General features: G+C 35.0%; 1 protein-coding gene across 1 annotated transcript; it reads right to left on the bottom strand.

The window, feature by feature from the left end:
• Nucleotides 1–6,817: 6,817 nt before the first annotated feature.
• LOC125231337 lies at nt 6,818–7,888 on the bottom strand. Its single transcript, XM_048136781.1, has one exon. It carries the CDS (start codon nt 7,886–7,888, stop codon nt 6,818–6,820), a length of 1,071 nt encoding a protein of 356 aa, XP_047992738.1.
• Between the last annotated feature and the right edge of the window lie 12,072 nt (nt 7,889–19,960).

Below are 19,960 nucleotides of genomic sequence, written 5' to 3'. Positions count from 1 at the left end.
ATTTCATCCCCCGGGTTTATTTGGACGACAAGAATGATTTGGCTGTCATCGTCGCTGAACATACCTAAGTATTTAGAGTAGAATAGAAAACATTTATTTGACGCTACATCAAAGTATAACATAACCACAACATTAAAATTAAAAAAAAAAACCCGGACCGCGAAATAGTGGACCGATTTTCATGAAACATGGCTAAGAACACTCCCGACTAACTCAGCTTTCAAACAAATAAAACTAAATCTAAATCGGTTCATCCGTTCGGGAGCTACGATGCCACAGACAGACACACACACAGACAGACAGACAAACAGACACGTCAAACGTATAACACCCCGTCGTTTTTGCGTCGGGGGTTAAAAATAAAATAGAAGACACGTAAGCAAAAATCATTAGACTTTGCCTACAGGGCCAATTATTTAGTAAGGTAATGCTTAGGGTTCCTACAAGTTATGGGAATTAAGCTCCTGAAGGGTTTTATAATTATACGTGCGGAATCGCCAGAATACAAGATTCATACCCTCGACCACAATCCCGAAAAAAGGCTAAAACTATATTTATATCAGCTTTAGGGGAAGGGGCTGCAGAAATAAGTATCTTATATAATGTAAATAAACCTATCACTGGTTCACCATTGGCCACGAAATTATTCCTCGTAACAGGAGCTCGTTAACTCTGCCTCGTGAGACCGAAAGGAACCTCAGTTTACATGGTGGCCATAATATTCTCTTTGAGACGAAACTTCCCAGCTTGCATCAATGCAAATTGGCTCTTTGTACCTACATTGCGTAACGTAGACGGCAAAGGCAGAGCCAATCATGGTAATTAGCTATCTTTGTATGAAAAGAAAAATCAATATGTTTAATAAAGCCATACGATAATAATAATCATGGTAATTGTTTTACACGGTGTCATATGAGGAACCCGTAAGATTTTAACCATGTCTAAGCCAATAGGAGGAAAAATGTCATTTTATTTTATTATTTATTTATTGTTATTAAAATACAGTGACAAACTTATATCTAACATATAGTCCCACAAAACTCTGGAACAGAACGAGTTTGTCTTAAGCATTGTTAGAATAAAAAGCCAAGTTTTTTAAAATATTTCCTGCGGTAAAAATAAATTCCTTTCTATGGTTTGTATTGTATAATTGTAACTTTCATTATATTTTGTTTGACTTACTAAACTTGTTTCCATTCAACTTCGTTTTCGGACACTATTTAAACAGAACAAACAACATTTCAAAAGTTTGTTTCAGGAACTCCAGAAAACTCGGTGAAACTTTAATAAAATTGAAACCTGACGAACTCTGCCTCAAACGATTTTGTGGAATATTTTATTTTTTGTTTTTAACAACTAACATGTGGTGGCGTAAGAATTTTATCAGTTATTTGTAAGTACTTATCTATGTTTCCTTGTAATGAGGAATAAGATTGGATTAGATTTCAGTACTATGCCACAGGGGCCGTTTTTAGATTTATTTTAGTTTAATTTTAATTATAGATTTATTTAGTTTCATTTTAATTTTTCATTTTATTTTAAGTTTAATTTTAGATTTAATAGTTATGTAAATAGGTGCCTAAAAATAATAATTGAATAAATTAATTTATAAGATTATAAATGCATAAAATATTATATTATACTTATGAATGCAAGTAAGAAGACACTTTTTATTTTTTTTCTTTTTTATTCCAATTTTTGTTATCAATTTTACAGACAATTACCAGTAAAAAAATCTTAAAATGATACATAATGAGCATTTAGTATTAATTTTAACAATTATGTATCCCTCCTTATATTGACCGAGCTCCCGACAAAAACCAAAAAGGTAATCACGGTCTATATCCCGGTCAATATAAGTCTAATGAAAATAACCGTGAATCATTCAAAACTCCTCAGGTTAATCAACTTTACTAAACCAAGGACTTCCATCGATACCTACTGACATTAATATCTCTTTACTTAGGTAGCAGAAAATGTAAAAGAAAATACCCCAGGATAATAGTGATTGGAAAGTAATATCGCATCGTGCTCAGCTGAGTATGTCCCAGCGACACCATAAAAGACCACTCGGCTGAACAGTGTTTACGGGTGGATTGTGTTAATATTGACAACGTCTGAGATATATTTACGTCTTACTTTAGTACAAAAAGGTTGAAATTAAATTTACACATACTTGAGTTGTAGTAGTAGTAAACACTTTAAGAACAAATTACATGTACAGTGAATAATTATAACGGTTATGTACAAAGGCGAGCTTATCCCTTTAAGGGATCTCTTTCAGCTAAACAGAATAACTGAGAGAGGTAAATAGGTGGTACACAAACACAACTAAAGTGCATCGGCATGTATACAAAGTACTATCAAAATATCTTTACACATAATATACATTCCTACTCTAAAAATGAATACAATACGTAGACCTAAATACATAAATGTATGTATTACAGTTGTATGTATTAGTCCTAAAAAGGTAAGTTGATCATTAAGCCTAAGGCATTTTGCTTCATAAGTAGATATTTAAAAAAAGTAGAGGTTCGTTTCTTAATGAAGCTTTGACACTTTTGGCATTACTGACAGATAAGAGGGGCAGTTCCACTTAACTGTAATGTAAGTGACCACTTCATTGCATGTTTTTTTATTTATGATGCAAATTGAAGTCTTAACTTATCTCTAGATAAGCCTACTTTTAATCCTTAGATATATTGATATTTAAATTAGCACCATGAATAAAAAAACATTCAAATCATTGGTCACTTACATTACTCTGTTACATGGAATTACCCAGATACATATATCCTGTAAAATTTAAAACTAATTAATAAAATTAATAGCATCCGTCGGCCCGATTTTAGAAAACGTTAAGATACCTAAGTGACATATTAGCTCTAAATATCAGTCAGATTCAGATTTCAGATTTGATTTATTCATAAACAATACAAGCATTGTGTTTGAAAATCATTATAACAAAACTTAAATTATATATGTACAGAACCTTAAATATAAGTAATTACACAACTATACTTACACAATTTATTACACCTTATAACTAATAATACTACAGCTAAGACAACACAAAAAAATAAAAATAAAAATTCGCTCAATGTTCCGAAAAAGATCTCGTCGATTCTGTAGAAGCACCCCCTCAACAAAAAAGTTTTTAATTTTTTACCAAACTGCTCATGGTCAAGTATCAAAAGTCAATAAGTATCAAAAGTGAAGTTTTTTAGTTCAAGTTCGAATCACGCCGTAGCTCGTATGTTAACACCGGAATATTCGCAGTTTTCCAGTACAAAACGATTGTATTAACGGTAAGTGCTTTCAATCATATACGTCATATACGAGTATATCGCTCTTTGCTGATCAGAAAAGTAATGAAATGTCCATCAATCTGTTTGATCTCGATTCCCCAATGTTATTTGAACCGAAAAACGTACTATTTGTGGGTAAAATATGCGTACCGGGGGTTTCATGTCACCACAAAAACAATTAAAATCGTACATAATGCATCCATATATATGTTCCATTGCTACATTTAAATAAATAAATAAATAAATAAATAAAAAGATATTTATTTACCAACACAGCACAAAATGGACATGTAAGGACTTATAAAAACTTAGTAAGTAAAATTACAGATGTGTGTGCAGTAAAATGGATGAGACTCAGCGAGACCGCTGATTTTCAGTCCCCAACCAATAAGCTTAAATCTAATACTTAACTAAATAACTAGCTTACTAGCTAACCCGGCGAATAGATCGCTGCCAAGGCGATGGAAGTACTTAATAATTACAGGGCGAAAGGGATACAGAGATTATTTTTTTTTTATATTTTGAATTTGAATAAAAGGTTTAAAGAGCAAAACAGAATAAATTAGCACTAAGTAAAGGTTGACAAAACTACTTATTTATCAGACAAAATTCATCGTGCACCTGCTAACTTAACTGGCGACCAGTTACACGATGCCTTCTGTTGTGATAGAAGCCAGCTTTTACACATTTTTTTAAACAAAAACTGGGATTTGGTTTTCTTTATAGGAGGAGGTAGATCATTCCAGCACTTAGATGCTGCAAAACGAAAACTGCCCTTAAATAAAATCAATCGGTGAATGCGTGGAACGCCTATCGAACCGGTTCTGCTCTCATTTGATCGCCATAACAATTTGTCGTATAAATATTTTGGCTGGCCACTGTACTTAATATTAAACATTAGTGTTGCAAGTTTAAGTTTGCGTCGGTTGATCATGTTGAGTATATTATATGTATTTAAGTAAGGAGTTATATGCGACCTTTTGTCAATATTATAACAATAGCGCAAACAACAGTTTTGCACCCGCTGTATTTTTATTTCGGTTTTTTTATAGAGACATGGACCGTATACAAGATCACAGTAATCTAGGTTAGAAAGAACTAAAGAATCCATCAATTTTACTCTCACAGCTGTTTTTAGATAAGGTCGAATTTTGTAGAGTGTTTTTAGCGCTCCGTAGCATTTTGAGGTTTTCTTTTTAACATGTTCTTCAAATTTTAAGTTTCCATCAAAATAAAGTCCTAGGTTCCGTACAATAAGTGATTCCTCTAATAATTCCCCATTAATCGTAACCGAAGGTTTATTGCGATGTACTGTATTAATTTGATTTTTTGTGCCTAGTACAACGTATGTACATTTTTGCGCGTTCAGCTTAAGGCCATGATTTTCTGACCAGACGCGAATTGACTCTAGGTCATGATTAAGCTTTTTTACAGCATTATCTATTTCTGTGTTATTAGGACTTGCGCACATGATGATCTGTGTGTCGTCCGCATACATATGTGCAAGTCCGAATTCAGTGGTTTGTAGTAAATCAGCGGTATAAATTGAATATAATATTGGACCTAACATTGAGCCTTGAACTACGCCTTTTGACACTGCCAACGGTTCGGATCGGTTTGTTATCCCCAAATCATTTGTACACTCTACGAGTTGCTTCCTATCTTGAAAGTAATAACTAAACCATGAACAAGCTGTTTCGTCACAACCGAAATATTTTAATTTAGCCAAAAGGATGTCTGAATCTAGGCAATCAAAAGCACGGCTGTAGTCAAGCAGAACTAAAAATGATGCTTTATTTTCGTCGGACGCCGTTAATATCTCATCAACAATGTGTAAGAGAGCTGTGGTAGTACTATGGCCTTTTCTAAAACCCGATTGGCCTTGTGGTATAATATTATTAATTTCTAAGTACGATGTCAGTTGCTGACAGACCGCTTTTTCTAATATCTTAGATAAAGCCGGAAGTAATCCAATTGGTCTTAGGTCTTTTAATGTTTCTACAGGTTCTTTTTTGGGTATGGGCTTGATTAAGGCTGTACGCCATGACAGTGGGAAATATCCTGTTTTAAGAGATATGTTTATTATGTGCGTTATTGCTTGCAGAGAATATGGCAGGGTGAGCTTTATCATTTTCATTGATATGCCATCCGTACCCATGGCGTTTGAATTTATTGTATTAATAATGTTATTTACCCTATCCGGTGATAGTTCTTTGAAACCGAAAACAGAATCTGAGTACCTTGCATTACAATACGCAGGAGCCAGTGCTGGATTTTTACATATTTGTGGGACTGATTCAATAAAAGATTTATTTATTTCAGCAGGATCGCATAAATGGGACGGCAGAGCGCTCTGTGTATTAGTACCTAAAGATTTCCTTATTTCCCCCCACATCTTACGGCTGTTCTTAGAGCAATTATTAACTTTTTGAGTAAAATAATTATGCTTTTCGGAACGCGTGATGTTATTAACTAAATTGCGATATGTTTTGTAAGTTTTAACATGATCGCTATCACCTGTCTGCTTGGCCAAAGAGCAAGCTTTATCTCTGTCACGTCGTAAAGCCCTTATACTATCAGTTATCCAGGGTGCGGGTGGTTGCTTAAAAGTTTTAGTACGACATGGCACAAAATGATCGAATAATTGTAGAATCAGGAATGTAAAACAGTCTACTGCCGAGTCGACATTGTTTTTGCAATTTAAAACCCACTCCCAAGGTGTCATGGAAGAAGCAGTTTCGTAAGTGTCTAGGTCAAATTGATCAAAAGGTCGATATGTTATAATTCGGAGAGGAGGCTTCGGGATTTTTATAAGAAAATCAGCTGTTACAAAACCATGATCACTTAGACAGTCATTGTGGTAAACATCAACTTGTTTAGCTTTAATCTGTACACTACAGCAAATTACATCTATAAGAGTGCGGCTACTGGCAGATATACGAGTTGGTTCATTAACCACTTGGTGCAGGCCGTGCTCCATCAACATATCATTAAAATCAGACTTGTTATTACTATGTTCACAGAGTAAGTCTATATTGATATCGCCGACCATAAACAGATCATCATATACTGGGCCAATGTCTCCTAAAGTGTCACATAAGTTCTCAATGAATGAGTTTACATTTGAGTTAGGTGGACGATACACTATACCAATGCACATTTTAATTTTTCTGATTTTTACTTCAAGCCACAGCTGCTCAAGACTCGATTCTGGAACTTTTACTTTTTTGCAAGTTAAATCACTACGAATATATGCACCAACACCTCCTCCTCTCTGGCCTGAATTGCGAGCTTTGTGTATAAACCGGTAACCAGGAATTTGAAAGTATTTCAAGTCAGATGATTCGTTTAGCCAGGTTTCGGTAATAGCAACAATGCCTGGTGTTTTCAATCTTATTGTTTCGAGAAGCTCGTCTTTACCGGTACTTAATGATCTAGCATTTAATAACGATATTCTTAAGTTAACATTTTTAACAACCATTTTTATATATTACAACGTCAAACACCTAGAGATGGTTTAAGTCACTAACCGAACCTATGTGAATGATTTTAGATTTTTCGGTTTTACGAACTAAGATTCTACAATCTTGGACCCATACATATTTATAGTTGTTCTCGTTTGCTTTTTCCTTTGCTAGACGTCGTAGTTGGCGGTTTGCAGGTGTCAAATTATCAGCCAAGTAGACTCTACGTGGCTCACCAGGAAAGCCCATTGCCGCTGTAGTGATCCCAGTGCCTTTGTTTTTGCGCCTAAGTTCTTTCTCAGCTGTCATAAAGTTGATTTTAGTTTGCAACTGTCGAAAACGCAATATAATACGAGCGGGGCCCTTCGGAGCCGCCACAACGCCCGCAAAGTTAGTTGCCGGTAACGCCGCAGAGCTTGACGGTGTCACAGCGTCCTCTGTCGACCCAACTGAAGACTTAACTCGGTGAACCCATTCTATGTCGTCGGCTGCGATGGGTACTCCAATTATGTCCGCTACCCTGTCGACCACAGAGACTACATCCTCGTTGGGCGTTTGTGGGATCCCTGTTATTTCCAAGTTGTGTTTACGTTCTCTTTGATCTCTTAGATTAAGTTCAAATTCTAGGTGTTCGTTTTTGTTTACGAGGTCGCTTAACTGCCTTTCAATTATGTCGATTCTTTCAGTTTTTGCCTCCAACGCAGTCACCTTCTCTTGTAAATCGTGAATGTTGTTCTTCATGGAAGCAAAGCTAGCCTCAAGTCTCTTGAATGATTCAGTGTGCTCATTTAGTTCCGCCCTGACCTCTGCTCGGAATGATTTGAGTTCTTCCAGCATGTCTTTAAGGGGGTCCGGCGTATCTTCTCTAAGGTTGTCCGGCGTTGAGGGCATTTGAGTTGGTGTGCCCGACTTGCTCAATCGCCCGCCCTGGTTATCTCCCTTTTTGTCCTTGGGTACACAAGATGAACATTTCCATATAGTTCTTGAGGTCGTCGCATCGAAATTAACGCAATCAGAGTGATATATATGATTGCAGGCGATGTTCGTACATTTAATTCGTTTCTGAGTTACGCTTATGTTGCCTTTGCAATGTTCGCATACTATGACCACCATGTTTCTTTTTTTTTTTTATTGAGAATAATGTCCAAAAAAAAAAAAAAAAAATTGATTAAAAAAGTCAAAAAAACCAAAATAAAAACAAAAAACAAAAAATATTATTTTGCTCCTTAGCTGGGGTTCGAACGTCCGTCCACGCTAGGTTCACTATGCACTGTCAGGCCTTCACACCACAGGACCACAGCCGTGCGTGACGTAGACGACGAATAATAAAGTCTCTAGCTGCTGTTTATATTTTGAAATGTTAAAATGTTGGAGGTACGACTTAATTTACACAGTCAGTCACTGATGATCAAATTACGGATTGTTATTTATTTCACTTTTCTTGACAAACGGTTACGAATATTATTGTTTAATACGTTGTATAGTCTTTAAACTCGAGACACAAACAATCGCGACCCGAAATTATTCTTAATCACTTAGAAATCAAATTTAAATTGCAGAGCACCATTTTCGATATGTTATCGCTATGGCAGCGAACTACCCACCCCCTTTATTTAAAGATATTTCCTGCAGCTATTGATCTCTGTTTGGCCGAAAGGTTAGCTGGCATACTCTACCTTCTGGTATACGTGTAAGTTCGCCTTTCGTTTAATTTTTACTGTGCAATAAGGTTTAAATGAATAAATAAATAATCGCTACAGGCTAAAGGGCCTTACTGACTCTTTATCAGTACGCTGGACGGTAAACTACAGACTTTTTAAAATTTATACAGTGATATCGATAAATATTACATAATCTATGTTTTTTTTTCGCTACGCTGAAGATAAAGGGTTAAGTCGAAGGGAAGAAGACGAAGAGAGAAGAAGAGAGGTTTTTATGTAATATGTATATTTTATTTAATAATTATCAAAGTATAATTAAGTATAATAAGTACCTATAACTTTCAGCATTTTAAGTTGCTTTGCCTATTACAACTTATTAACGGGATCCTCCGTGAAAACATGGAAGGATTATTCTGTTTAATCCACTACAGTATTTCAGGTTCAAACCCCTATGCAATCCGGGTCATGCAATTCGCTGAAAAGCCTAAGCGGTTCAGTGAAATCCTAGAATGGGAGTAATTAAGGCAGTACTGTACTCACCTAAACCTCTACCAGAGAATTTTCACGTTTAATAATACTAATGTAAATATAAAGGAACATGTATGTTTCTAGTTAGTGAGCATTTTCATTTAAGGTACAGCGGGGCAAATATCGGCTGGGGGGGGGGGGGGGGGGCAATTCTAACTAATCAATTTTTTCCATTATTACACTATGATGTTGAGTTCTACATGTATCCACTGAACACGCCGGCATAACCGGTGGATGCTCTATTTAATAATGCAAACATTGTAAAACATGGAAAAAATGGACCACTTACATTTGCCACATAAACGTTGTAGAAAATCTGATTCTTACAGATCTTGGTGTGTTTTGGGTCGTTCTACTCAGAATCTGAACTGGCAGGTCCAATCCTCAATCTTTCAAAAAATCCTTACGAGCTCTCTTTGCTAGCAGAATGAAAAACTCTTAGTTTCACATGTTTCGTATGATATATATATATATATATATATGTGTGTGTATGTGTATACGTGTATGTATATATATATATGTGTGTGTGTGTGTGTGTGTGTGTGTGTGTGTGTGTGTGTGTGTGTGTGTGTGTGTGTGTGTGTGTGTGTGTGTGTGTGTGTGTGTGTGTGTATAGTTATATGTATGTATATGTATTTGTAGATTATATGTGTACTTATGTTTATAGTTTATTTAGTATGCTTTCTTTTATTTCCTTTTACTGTTGAAATTGTAGCACCGCTCACAGTATCTCTGCTTAGCCTCGAGGTTGACTGGTAGAGAATGCCATAAAGCATTAAGTCCGCCTTTTTGTACTGTAAGATTTTTCTTTTGTGCAATAAAGATTAAATAAATAAATAAATCCTGGGAATCCTGGTGATAAAAAGATGTATCAAAAAATGTTATGGTTATTGTAGTTTCCACGACATCATGCGCGTGAAAAAATCTTACTGAAACGTGACATACTCGTAATGGAACGGTAGGGATGTCTTTTTAGGGTTCCGTACTAAAAAGGTACAAAAGGAACCCTTATTTTATGGTGGGACAGAGAGAACTATCGAGTCTGAGATTTCTGAGTAATCTCCTACGAGGAAAAACAGTATTTGTGAGAATTGTGTTCATTGTTGACGTGTCGCAGTTGATAGCTCATTGAGCATACAGTTATCGTTGTGTGCGTGCGTGATGAGATGACACGACTCGCTGGTCTTTCGAATACACACAGAAATGGAAATGATGCGCGCAATAGCCCAATAGGAGCGTTCATCTACTAGTGTGTGTGAGTTCAAGAACTTGCGACAAGAGTATTCAATACAAATCGGACGGCTTGTCCGATCTCCTTCCTTTTTATATCTGTGGAGTAATGAATTATAATACTTATGGTAGGGGCTCTGTACTTACCTATACGAAGTAATTAGGATAAAACGTGTCCTATTGAGAGTAGACCCGTTTAGCTCTTCATTATGTATGTAAATTAAGAGGAAGATTTAACAACATTTGCATTGGTAATTGTAAAGATAATGACTACAAATTAGATATAATGAATATGCATTGAATTTATTACAGCACGTTTTTGAACTGAAACTTCTAATGCGACTTTCAATGACACATGCTTTACATACTAGTAGTATTATTTATTAGCTTTAGATTTTAATATACCTATTTTTTATGGTCTCGTTCCCAGATTCATACTTGGAGAGTGCTATGTACTCCTTAATTGTCATTTTGTATCAGACTGAGAACTTTAAGCTATTAAAACAATTGTGTAAGATGTAATACATATGATGTGGATGTACTGTAATAAATAAACAAATAGACAGCGTTAAACGTTAAACGCTCAGTGTTGCTAACTCGGATTTTGAAAGACCCTTTCCTTTTTTTATTTCCACATTACTTAGTTTCTTCTTCCGCAAGGAAGGACTCCATGCACTACTTTTTTTAACTCCATCGTTAACATTAATATAAGTACAGTTGTAGGAACAAAGTGTCATCATTTTAAAATAAATAATTGTATTTTATTTGCTTTGCTTTGTCTGTTCAACCAAACAGTTTAGAAGCAGTCTTTTTATTAATCCTAGCACTTTTCCGGACCTAGTCTTACAAAATCTTCACCACTTTATTCGGCCTTCGGCATTCGAGTATGAGATTATTCTCTCCTGGATGATTATAGCCAATGCTTTTAAGTTGTCCGATCTCTTAATGAATATTATACATTCAAAGTTTGCTTACAAAATATTCGTATTTGTAGGTATAACTAAATCAACATTTTTTAATGTTTGAATTCGAGATGACATAAAATTGGCATTTATCCGTAATTTTGATGGAAACGTGTTAACATTTCCAAACGTGAACGTAATCTGATCCGAGTAGGTTGTTGGAAAATAACCAAAGGATTATTTCGGTAGAAAAATACAAACACAATTTAGGCATATACAAAAGGAGTCGAAAAGTACCTACAAAAATGTCGTGTTAATCGACTAAATTATTCTATTTATGTCAGATTGTTGAGGTACAGTCAACCAATTGGAACCCTAGGCACACCTCGGACACTGGCGATCAAATATATGAAAGAGGCGCGTTCCTAGCACACAGTCTAAGCTCGTGTACGTGAACGAGTACTATGCTTGTATGAGTGACATATGATAGGTCGACTGTTCGCGTTTTTGACAGGCGGTAACTGTGAGGTAACCGAGAGGGGGTGGGCGGCACTTTCAGCGGGGAGCGGGAGTGGCCATACTGTACAATAGTACTTTTTATTATACTGTGCCCTAGGCCACTAACTATGTCAAACTGACAAGCAGTAAGAGATTTATTACAATCTGATCTATAACGTCACTATGACATAGTTCTTCAGCGGCCTAGGGTTCCAAATGGTTGACTGTACATCCACTTGCAATTATTACTCTTGCAAGGCCGCAAGACCCTATTATATAAAAAAAAGATCGTGTGTGATCCGGACTTCGTTGTGAAACGCATTATTGCAGTTGTCTGTACTTAGATCACATCAATTTCTTATCCGTATCTCTATAAATATATGAAACTCACGAACGTATCATGATATTTGTAAGTATATGATATTGATACGTGTTACGATAAAAAAACAATTGTGTTTTGTTCAGTGTGCACATTTGTACTTCAATGTCCCTAAAATGATTTTTCGTTGTATTTATTTTGTTGTTATTTTTGCCTAACCGACCAAACCAACCAACAACGGTTCTTATCCGAATCCGAACAAGGGTCCGAGCAAGATAACGGAACTGTCATGGACTGTGACCCTTGTAACGATGCCTTAAACATTACAAGGGTCAGTTCACAAACTACATAAGATACACTGAAAAAACGACTGGTTTAGGCAACATATACCATACTTTTTTTTATTTAACATCATCCGTGAAATTCGCTGTAACAATAATGATAGACTGTCGGGAACGGATCAATGAGCACAAGAAAGTTTTTTTTTATAATTCCTCTTTCGGCTAAATCAGCGAAATTGATAAAACTAAATTCAAAATTTTATTTATAAAAAAATTATTAGATTTCGTATACAAAGAGGTGGAAAAAATTACGACAATTACGCATATTTTACTGTACTTTACTTTGTGCGGCTTATCACGCACCGCGAATTTTATACGGGGTGTTGATATTCGTGAGGCGCGCATTCATTTTCACAATTTGCAAGTTTTTGTGGTACAATACATAACAGGGTTTTAAAAACATTTCAATCTCAAAGCATCGACATAATTAAGTACATTAACAGTAGCAGGTAAATTTTCAAAAATTGCTCACGAGTACGATTTCAATTCAACCTATTTCAGTTCTCTGAAGCACTTTATGTCACGGCGACGTAATGGCGATGAGTGACGTAAACTAGTGATTTACGTCACCGATTCGATGCCACGCTGCAAAATGTGACGTAGTATTTGAGACCCACGTTGCAATTCGCCACCCAACGCTTATCAAGCCAACCACATAACGATTCGGCAATGATGTTGCGATCTCGGAGCGCGTTGGTGACATTGATTTTAACGGCTCGTTGGCAACTACTAACCCTTTAACCGCCAGAGTCCGATGTTTATAAGACAAACAATATCTGGCTCATTTCGTCAAAGTTTGATAGACAAGACAAATCTACGTACAACTTTCGTACGACAAAATATTCAAAGCGATTAAAAGTAAAGGAGGTGCACCCAAACGGTTACTGACTAGAAACAAAACCGTGACGTTTACGCCATCGAACATACGCTAAAAAGTCAGAAAATCATGATTACATGACAGATAAGTTAAGTAAGCAGGTACGTATATCAGTCATAAGTTCATAACTGAATTCGCTTGACTTCGCGATCTGTCAACGTAGTAATAACAAGGCATCAACGCTTGGGGCAACACGTCACACGACAGCCGTTGCATATCAATCAACATGCCAATCATGGCGTCAAGCATCCGCGTTGGTGCCACGACGAAACGACGATATAACATGACCAAGTTTCAGATACATGATGTAAGCACAGTATATGGTGTGCTGGTATAAGGAAAGGGTAGGCAAAACACGTAAAACATGTTTCAGTGCCTCTCTTAACAAATAAGAGGTTGAAGGAAAACTAAAAACGAACGTAGGATAATAAATTGTTATTTGAGGTGTGATGTTGATGCCTTCAGTGCATTATGGCTCGATTCAATGTTTAAGATACACCTACATGACTATAAATATTCGGTCTACATACAATATGGATTGAATAAGTCAGTATCAAAAATGACAATTTATCAAACAAAAACGTCACCTTTGAGACTGACATTATATATAATCCATATCTAATATTTGTCGTAACTTAAACTTCGGACTAGACACGTTCGGAATGCACATCGGTCTTTATTAATTGGAAAGAGACAATTAACGTCACATAAGCAAGAAAGAGACAACGCTCTACGAAAACGAAAAGCCGATGTGCATTATTTACTGTACATGTTATACAGGAATCTAAAAAAGAAATACGGAATAGGTGTGGTTAAAGTGCACTGAAAAAATAGTTTCGTTGATTTTACGAAATTTTTACGAAATTTATGTGTTGATTTAGGACCTACACACAAATATTGTCAAATTTACCAAACATACTTTGGTCGGCTTTTTACAAAACTAGTTTAGTAAATGGAATATACAAAACTAATTTCGTGAAGGACTTCACAAAAGTAGTTTGGTATAACTAATCATTTGTGGAGTCACGCCAATTTAGTACATTTAACAGAAATATTTAGTCAATTTTACGAACTTTATATTGTGTCATTAACGAAATTGATTTCATAATTTGATAAAAGATTTTATGTTTTTCGTTAAATTAATTTCGTAGCATATACGAATTAACTTTCGTAAAAATAACTCAATTTAAAAAAATGTATGACGTATAATTTTGATAGATACAACTAAACGTCTTGCGTGGAATCAATTAATTTGCTTTCATAATAGTTACCGATTTCTTTAGTCTGTATTACCACTGAACTTTGGTAAATATCACTAAACGCCTGTAGTTGAATTAAGTAATTGACTTTTGTAATAGTTACTAAATTTGTTTATTATGTTTAGCGTACTGAACTTTCGTAGATATCACTAAACTTCTTTTGTGGAATCAAGTAATATACTTTTGCAATAATGACTAAATTTCTTTCATGTGTATGATGCGCTGAACGTTTGTAGATATCACTAAACTTGTTTAGTAGAATCAAGTAATATACTTTTGTAATAATTACTAAGTTTCTTTCGTATGTATAACGCACTGAACTTTTGTAGATATTACTAAACTAAGGAATGTATAGGTTACGAAAGTAACTTAAGTTAATTCTACTTAACAACTCTAGTAATATATACTACTTAACTTTTGCATATTTTACACAAGTGATTTTGTACGATTTACTAAAGGAATTTTGTAATTTTAACTACTTTACTTTGGTGCAATGTACTAAATATCTTTAATAAATTTTACTAAACGGCTTTTGTGGAATTTAATAGGTTACTTACAAAAGCGCTTTCGTATATTTGATTGCAATTAATTTTGTACGAATTACTAAACTAACTTTGTAGTTTCTACTACCCTCCTTAGGTGCAATTTACCAAATATCTTTAATAAGTTTTACTAAACGGCTTTTGTGTATTTTAATAGTTTACTTGCGTACAAATTACGAAGCATGATTTTGTTACACCAAACTAATATATATTATGCTCAAGTAATCTATTAAAATTCTCAAAAGCCGTTCAATACAATTTATTAGAGATATTTGGTAAATTGCAAGTAGCATAGTAGAAACTACAAACTTAGTTTACATAATCGTACAAAATTAATTACGATAAATTATGCGAAAACGCTAAACTATCGCTGTCGTGCAGTTAATAAAAAAATAAACATAATACCTTTACCTACTATAAAGCAATTGCAAAAACAGGAACAAAACTTATCATCATTACAATATAATCCTAAGCTGAATCAAAAAGCTTCTTGATCCAGTTCACCACATTGTACAATATAGGTACCTACCAAAACATAACAAAGCCATTTAGTTAAAATTTATAAAATAGACATACAGTAAATTGGCACACATCTAGGTCTCACATGTATAGCAACAAATAATTAATTTTGAGTCGTGTTATCGTGTAACTGTGCATAATTTGCGTTTAAAACATTATTGTTTTGTAACCTGAATATGAAACTGCGTGGTAACATAAATATCTAGTTATAAATGTCTAAAATTATGCACAGTTACATATACACAACAACATAAATAATAAATGGGTTTATCACATCTGTAATAACAGGGTGAACGATAAAATAAAAAACAAGTTGAGTCTAAAAAATATTTATTTAATTTTTAAAATAATCATCTTTTGTTTACCTTTTAATTTTTAATTACTTATAACGAAAATGAGAAAATATCTCTAACTTATGAGTAAGTGTTTTAACTAATTTATGACAAACCGGTAGTTGTTACCCATGACTTTCGATGATGCCGCGCCCGCGAGGAACTCAACATATACAACTTATACAGAGTGGGCTTTTGTCTGTCTTAGGGACCATCCACACTCAATGAGTTGCGGCGGAGTTGCGCCACGACGCCTGAATGTAATTCCTCCAGGCGGCGCGGCGGAGTTGCAGCGCCCCGCCCGCCGCAACTTACGTCCTTCCTATACAGAATGTACCTACTGAGGAGACGTTTTTTAAATTACATTCAGGCGGCGTGGCGGAGACACCGCAACTCATGAGTGTGGATGGTCCCTTATACAGATATCCCGTGCCTACACGCGAAAGTGGTGGTTGTTTGATGCCAGTCGATCCCATTCCTATCCAGGATCTAAGTTTCTATGAAGCCAAAAACAGCCACAAATCAAGGAAATGTTTTATCATACAATTTTCATAAAAATTAACACTTATTCTGATTTCATCAATTAGCGTCAGTTGTTAACAGAAAGTTAAATCGCTGTCAGTTACGGTACTCCCACATTGGCTGTTATAAATGTTATATAACATTGTGTGACACTGACAGGGACAGCGCGATGGCATTGACATTACGTTACGTTGTCCTTGTTACACAGTGTTATAAAACATTATAAACATCATAACAACCAATATGGGAGCACCGTAAGTTGACCCCCAGGATACAAATATACTGGATAGATTTGGAATCGATTGACATAAAACATAGCATGTGAAAAATAAGTTTTCATTTTCATACAATTATCGTCCTATTTTTAACCTGTTCAACTTTGTCTACTTAGATAATTATTCCGTTCTCGTCTCAATAATTCTATATTTATTAACAGATTGCGCATCACGTATTAAATTAAAAAGTGGTGCCATCTATTGAAACTGAACCCGGGACATTCCACCTTAAATGCAAACTCTAGTAAATAAATAGCAATCGATTGTCATAGGTAACGTAAACCGCTTACAATTCAGGAGCAGGGTTTACTGGTGAAACCCGATAGATCGAAATAATTGTGTCCGTCAGGATCGCGTGAACGATGTCTGAATCGTCACAAAATTTGCACCAAATAACTGTACCTAAACTGTACCTATAGCGAAAAAAACTGTACCTCAAGCAATCACGCATTAAATAAATAGCTACATGGACACGCCATTCTGACGTCAGGTTGGCGCGCATAGCCGTGTATCGCCCCAACGTGTGGGAACTATGTTCTGTATCATATATCAATAAACTAATAATAATAATCTATAATGTGCATTTATTGCATGTATTACGAGAAAACAAGCGCCTGTTGCAAATTGATAGGCAAAACATACATAATAACATAATGAGCAGTAAATTTTTTTGTCGTTGATTTGACCGATATCACGTGTGATTTAAATATTATTTTTGGCAGTTTTATGAAGTACAGTTTAGGTACAGTTTATTGATATATGATACAGAACATAGTTCCCACACGTTGGGGCGATACACGGCTATGCGCGCCAACCTGACGTCAGAATAGCGTGTCCATGTAGCTATCTATTTAATGCGTGATTGCTTGAGGTACAGTTTTTTTCGCTATAGGTACAGTTTAGTACAGTTTGGGTACAGTTATTTGGTGCAAATTTTGTGACGATTCAGACATCGTTCACGCGATCCTGACGGACACAAATAATTTGTCCTTGAAATAACATCATTGTGAAAATTGCACATAGTTCGAATTTCAAAAACCTGTTTGCTCAACTTATCGGGTTTCACCAGTAAACCCTCGAATTTATGTACATATAACAACAGTTCCGATAACATTCCAGGCGCCGTAACCGAATGGCATTTTTACGACGCGAAACGAAAACTGATATTTCACCAGAAGAGGCCGAGGAATATTAGTTGTGGTTGAAATTTAACAAAGAACCATGGATTGACATTTTGGATAAGTGGAACCAGAGATAGTTACATTGGGACACTTTTGCACCTAAGTGTATTCTTCAACCTCTTCTGGTGCAACAGTATACTGGAACCTGATTAAGTAAAATTACCCACATGATCAAAAAATAATACAGTTTACAACAATTGAAATATACCTAAAATATTGCTGGAATACTTATAGTAGTATTGTTCATGATTAAATTTAATTATCGTTCAAACAGACTGACAAGTTATCATCTGAGTACATATAATAGAAATTGTCGTAGATATCAATGCAATAGTGTACCAATGGCTAGTTCTTCGCTCGTTTTGCTCCGTTCGCTTTTTTAACTAACTTTATTTACGCAACTATGTACCTACTTTAAAATCGTGACATGATTTGTTTAATTATAACTGAATTGTAATTTTTTTTGTCATTGTATTGCAATTGACTATGAGACATAGATTTTTCAAATGGGGCGAAAAATAAAAAGAGTAACATTTTAATGTTTTTGTGTCAAAATATCTACTACAATCTCTATTATAATGTAGATAACTTGTCAGTCTGTTTGGAAGATAATTAAATCATAAGCAGTAGGTACTACTATAGGTATTTCAGAAATATTTTAAGTATCTTTTAATTATTTACATTTGATTGAGATAGTAACATTGGGACACTTTTGCACCTAAGTGTATATAAGTTGTGGTTGATATTTAACAAATAACCATGGATTGACATCTAGTTCACCAGAAAGGGCCGAGGAATATTAGTTGTGGTTGAAATTTAACAAAGAATCATGGATTGACATTTTGGATAAGTGGAACCAGAGATATTAGTAACATTGGAACACTTTTGCACCTAAGTGTATTCTTCAACCTCTTCTGGTGAAATATTAGTATACTGGAACCTGGTTAAGTAAAATTACCCACATGATCAATAAATAATACAGTTTACAACAATTAAAATATACTTAAAATATTGCTGAAATACTTATAGTAGTAGTTTTCATGATTTAATTATCTTTCAATAGGGGCGAAAAATAAAAAGGGTAACATTTTAATGTTTTTGTGTCAAAATATCTACTACAATCTCTATTATAATGTAGATATAGATAACTTGTCAGTCTGTTTGGAAGATAATTAAATCATGAGCAGTACTACTACTATAGGTATTTCAGAAATATTTTAAGTATCTTTTAATTATTTACATTTGATTGAGATAGTAACATTGGGACACTTTTGCTCCTAAGTGTATATAAGTTGTGTTTGATATTTAACAAATAACCATGGATTGACATTTCGGATAAGTGGAACCAGACCTGAAAATACAGACTGGCATTTATTTTTGAAGAAAAATACAAGACAGGATATCCTTACAGAATGGTCTAACCTTAAAATGAGCATAGGATATATATTAGTATGCTTTGTACTACTCATACTGGATTCATTACTTTGTTTATTTTCAATAACCTTTATACACAGAAGATATCTTCCTGTCATTTTTGTTGTGCAAGTCATAGAAAACGTTGTATGAATTGCCATACACTTAAACATTCTAGTAAGTATTATACATTTATAGCGTTAAATAATTTAAAGTACACATCGACAGCTTTTAGCAGCAGTTGGTCTACCTTGTAGAGAACTGATTCAACTGCTACTTAGAAATGTTGCAAGTCCCTGCTCGTTGGTCCTACAGCTATGCGTGATACTCTGCAGCCGGACCACCTCGCTTTATTGTGCTCAAATCACAATGGTGGAATGTACCCCTGTTGTACCTTTTGTACCTCGTCGGAAATTACATGTACCTCTGTAGTTTGCCGGAAATATGTGTTTAAAAGGGATCTGGCTGCAGAGTAGTACTCCCCAGCCAGACCACGTCTGTACCCGCTGATATTACTAAATTCAAGACATTTATAATTTAACACTAATTTATAAGACCACTTTTAATAGAAATAAACAACTTATTCAAAGGTAAACAACAGGTTTAGTCGACTACAAAGGGAACGGATGTATCTATGTTTTCACCTTATTGCATTGTAATAAAGTGAAAAAGTGGATTCATCTCTTTGTAGTCGACTGTACAGTCATGCGATAGTTAAATTATACCATGAAGTCAGTGATATCAGCGGGTATAGACGTGGTCCGGCTGGGGAGTACTACTCCGCAG

This window comes from Leguminivora glycinivorella, chromosome 11 (assembly GCF_023078275.1).
Source record: "Leguminivora glycinivorella isolate SPB_JAAS2020 chromosome 11, LegGlyc_1.1, whole genome shotgun sequence".
Taxonomy (NCBI): domain Eukaryota; kingdom Metazoa; phylum Arthropoda; class Insecta; order Lepidoptera; family Tortricidae; genus Leguminivora; species Leguminivora glycinivorella.
Note: the sequence above shows the minus strand (reverse complement) of the source record. Positions and strands in the feature narration are given on the sequence as shown.